This window comes from Fukomys damarensis, unplaced genomic scaffold (assembly GCF_012274545.1).
Source record: "Fukomys damarensis isolate Sample0158 unplaced genomic scaffold, DMR_v1.0_HiC HiC_scaffold_19, whole genome shotgun sequence".
NCBI classification, from domain to species: Eukaryota; Metazoa; Chordata; class Mammalia; order Rodentia; family Bathyergidae; genus Fukomys; species Fukomys damarensis.
This window is the reverse complement of record NW_022900931.1, coordinates 65,657,078-65,661,358: the sequence shown is the minus strand read 5'-3', so window position 1 is coordinate 65,661,358 and position 4,281 is coordinate 65,657,078. Positions and strand designations below refer to the sequence as shown.

At 59.8% G+C, this 4,281-nt stretch overlaps 1 protein-coding gene across 1 annotated transcript in view; it reads left to right on the top strand.

The window, feature by feature from the left end:
- LOC104873915 (SH3 and multiple ankyrin repeat domains protein 1) overlaps positions 1–4,281 on the top strand; it is a 31,933-nt gene that overhangs the window by 18,243 nt on the left and 9,409 nt on the right. Inside the window, exons 15-16 of the mRNA XM_019210091.2 lie at positions 3,668–3,750; positions 3,978–4,084. Of these exons, the coding sequence (XP_019065636.1) occupies positions 3,668–3,750; positions 3,978–4,084 (190 nt within the window). The remainder of the gene's footprint in view (positions 1–3,667; positions 3,751–3,977; positions 4,085–4,281) is intronic.

Below are 4,281 nucleotides of genomic sequence, written 5' to 3'. Positions count from 1 at the left end.
GTGTGGGGGGGTGAAGGAGGCCGGAGGGGGGGCGAGGAGGTCTGCAGACAGGACCCTGGGCCAGGGGTGTGGGTGTGTCGGGCCCTGGAGGGGACCCCACGAGGGGCGGGGCGGGTGGTGTGGAGCTGCCACGTGCCATGGAGGGACTCACTGAGGCGGCGGGAAAAGGGGACAGCGCTGGGGCCTGAGAGCAGTCGAGAAGCTGGGGGACTCCTCTAGCTGGGGACTGACTGAGGCTGTCCGGGAAGAGAGAGGCGCTGCACAGGGTGCTGGGTAGGAGTTGAGGGGCAGAGGGGTGCTGTGGGGATCTGAGGTGTTGGGACACTGGGGTAAGCGGGCTAGCGGGGAACATGGCTTGTGGGGACCTCGGACGATGGCTCTGGTGTTGTCTGGCTGGTGTGATCCTGAGCAAGCTCTCCGACTCAGTTTGCTCGTGTATTAAATGGGAGCGATACCAGCAACCCACCCCACCCCCGCAGGTGAAGGGCTTGAATCGCACTGCTGTCAGCAGCGGCTCAAGGGTGTTACTTGTGTGATCCGCATAATGAGAGGGAGGCGGGCGGGTGCTGGACGAGTGTGTCCTCCGGGGGCCTTGCTGTGGAGTGGAGGGCATTACCACAGCGGTCACCAGGAGCGTTTTGAATATTCTTGAAGCATATTACTGTGTGACCTCAGGCAAGTTCTTTAAACTTTCTGTGCCTCTGTTTCTTACTTTGGAAAGTGGAGCTCGTACTTTAAAGTTTTGCAGCTTTACCTATAAAATGTTTTTTGATTGTTTTGGGTGCTGGGGTTCGACCCCAGGGCCTCCCCAGGCTGGGTAAGTCCCCTGCCACTGAGCTGCAACCGGCCCATGAAGGGCTCGGATGCTACCTGGTCACAGACGTGGGCTTTCACTGACTCCATTGGGCAGGGAGCACTGGGGAACAGGGCCCAAGGGGGGGGGTGTGAGGATGATGTGGGGGTGGTGGATTCTTCCTTTAAAGTGGAGCTCGTACTTTAAAGTTTTGCAGCTTTACCTATAAAATGTTTTTTGATTGTTTTGGGTGCTGGGGTTCGACCCCAGGGCCTCCCCAGGCTGGGTAAGTCCCCTGCCACTGAGCTGCAACCGGCCCATGAAGGGCTCGGATGCTACCTGGTCACAGACGTGGGCTTTCACTGACTCCATTGGGCAGGGAGCACTGGGGAACAGGGCCCAAGGGGGGGGGTGTGAGGATGATGTGGGGGTGGTGGAGGAGGCAGGGACGCAAGGCCAGAGCGAAAGGAGTGAAAGCGGGACTGCTGCTGGGCAGATGGGGTCGCTGCTGGGCCCTGGAGAGCTGGGGAGGCCCTGGGAGCAGCAGGGCAGGAGGGCTTGGGCAAGGCCATCAGTGTTTGTGGCCGAGACACAAGTGGGGATGAGGGTGTCACGAATCCTCGCTCAAGAGCAACCGCTGTGACCTTGGACCCAGCCTCCTCCTCCATTCACCACAGAGCCCGTCTGTCCTCTCCTACCACCTGCTCTCCCCAGCTACCAAGGTCCTGGCTCCTGGGCTGCTTTAAGCTCAGGGGAAGGAAGACAGGGCAGGCATGCATGGTGGATGTGTTTGTGGGGGGACCAGGATGAACCCGGGCGAGAGCAGTGGCTGGGGCAGGTTTGTGTCCACCGTGCAGCGGATGTGTGGCCTGGAAGGCTTGAGGACAGGATGGGGTGGGGAGCCAGTGAAGGCGTGGGCCAAGAGCTGTCCCTGGGGTTCCGGTGTATGGGTGTTACAATGGGAGTCGCAGGGGTCGTGGGAGAATACAGAGGTGCCTGTGGGGGGCGGCACTGAAATTCAGCAGGAGCACAGCACAGCAAGGGATTCCTGGCGTGTGCCAGGATGTGTGCAGGGGGTATGTTGTGGGAATACACTGAGATCAGAGTGGGGGGAGTTATTATTGGAGCGTACTGGGATGTGTGGGGGTGTTACTGAAATATACTGGAGTAGTCGTGGAGGGCTGTGTTGCCGAATCTGGGGGTGGGTAATTGGGGAGCGCGCTTGGCTATTATTGGAGTGTGCTCGCCGAATGGATATCACCGGGACATGCCGAGGGGGTCCAGGCGTTGGTGCAGTGCCCTGGGATGTGGGCGAGGAATGCAGGGGAGGAGCTGCAGTTGTGCACCCGCTCCGGGCTCCCCCGAAGGGTGCCCAGGGCAAGGCCTCAAGAGCACTGTGGCGGCTCCCGGGTGTCAGAGGCTCTCCTGAGGGCAGGGGGCTGGAGCTGTGGTGTTTGGTGTTCTTGCTGTGCCCCTGGTTGGAGCCTTCTTGGGCGTACCGTGGTAGGGCCAGGGCTTGGGGGGCTGTTGTTGGAGCAGGCCTGAGCAGGCCTGAAGATAATGCAAAGGTTTCAGTCTCTGATCTTCCCTGGGTGTGGGAGCATGGCCCACCTGTGTTGGTGGGGCTCTGTGGCTTTCATGGGGACCCACACCGTGATCATGGGTCATCCCCCTGGTGTGCAGGAGACACAGCTGCGATTTACTGGATCTCAAAGCCTGCTGGAACTTCCTGCAGAGAAGCCACCAGCCACATGGAGCCACCAGGCACTTTGAAATGTGGCCACTGTGACTGACTGACTGTGAATGTTTGATTTTGATTAAGTTTCATAAAAATAGCCACGTGCAAGCTGGGAGGGGTGACACACACCTGTAATCCCAGCACTTGAGAAACTGAGGCAAGAGGGTTACCATGAGTTGGAGGCCAGCCTGGGCTACATAGAAACTCTGTCTCCAAAAAATAAAGTAAAGTAAAATAGAGTCACGTGCAGTTAAGTAGCTACCGTATTGGGTAATGCAAAATAAGCAGTGTTGCAGTAGGGTTGGGGACCCCAGGGGCTTAGATACAGTATACATAGTAGGAGTTTAGAGGGAGGTCATTAAAAGTTATTTGTCTTTTATTTTTGTTTTTGATTTTTTTTTTTTCATCCTGGTACTGGGGATCGAACTCGGGACCTTGTGCTTGTGAGGCCGAGGAGGCACCACTGAGCTAAATCCTCTTATTTTTATTTTTGTTTTTCGATATTGCGAGTTGAACCCCAGGGTCTTTGCACTGTTACTATCTCCAGCCCTTTTAAAAAATTTTTATGTTGAGACAGAGTCTTTAAGTCACTAAGTTGTCTGGGTTAGGCTCAAACTTGCCATCCTGCCTCAGCCTCCCAGAGTGCTTGGATCACAGGTGTGCACCACCCTGCCTGTCCACACGTCCCCTTCATTTAATGCCTTGTTCTAAGGATAGTGAGCAGCTCCTGCTGAGCTCCGTGTGAAAACTACACACTTTTCCCCTTCTGAGCTCCCCCAGGCCCTGTCAGGCAGGCTGTGAGGTTAATGTGTGTGCTCAAGGTCACAGACAGGAAGAGGCTGGGGGGGGGACACTCAGGCCAGGCTGTGTCGTAGTGTGGGGGCCTCTCCTGGCCCTCTGGGTGCGGGGTGCGCAGTGGCTCCTGAGGCCTTGCGGAGGGGCTGGGTGGATGGGTGCCGGCTGGATGAGTGAGGAAGGAGTGCGTGTAGGAGCGCGGAGCCCCGAGGGGGAGGTGGCTGGGCCGCTGGAGCACGGGTGGAGCCGGGACGAGGTCGGGGAAGAGCCGCGGGCGGGGGCGGGGTGCCGCGCTGGGTCTCGGGAGGCCACTCACTCCTTCCCTCCTGCCTTCCTGCCAGCGATTACATCATTAAGGAGAAAACAGTGCTGCTGCAGAAGAAGGACAGCGAGGGGTTTGGGTTCGTGCTCCGGGGGGCCAAGGGTGAGTGCCGGCCGGCGAGGGGGTGGCAGGAGGCCGTGGGACCCGGGAAGCAGGGCTAGGGCGGGGGACACGGAAGGGGCAGGGACCCCAACCCGCCCACCACCCCACCCCGGGGTGCTGGTCCCTCAGCTACGGTGAGGTCTCTGTGACTTGGGTCTGAGCCCCATCCCCTGCTCGGCCTCTCCACCCCCTCCCCTCCGACCCCGCCGGCTCCTCCCTGTCTGCAGCGCAGACCCCCATCGAGGAGTTCACCCCCACCCCGGCCTTCCCGGCGCTGCAGTACCTGGAGTCCGTGGACGAGGGGGGCGTGGCATGGCGGGCTGGCTCAGCTACGGTGAGGTCTCTGTGACTTGGGTCTGAGCCCCATCCCCTGCTCGGCCTCTCCACCCCCTCCCCTCCGACCCCGCCGGCTCCTCCCTGTCTGCAGCGCAGACCCCCATCGAGGAGTTCACCCCCACCCCGGCCTTCCCGGCGCTGCAGTACCTGGAGTCCGTGGACGAGGGGGGCGTGGCATGGCGGGCTGGGGGCTGG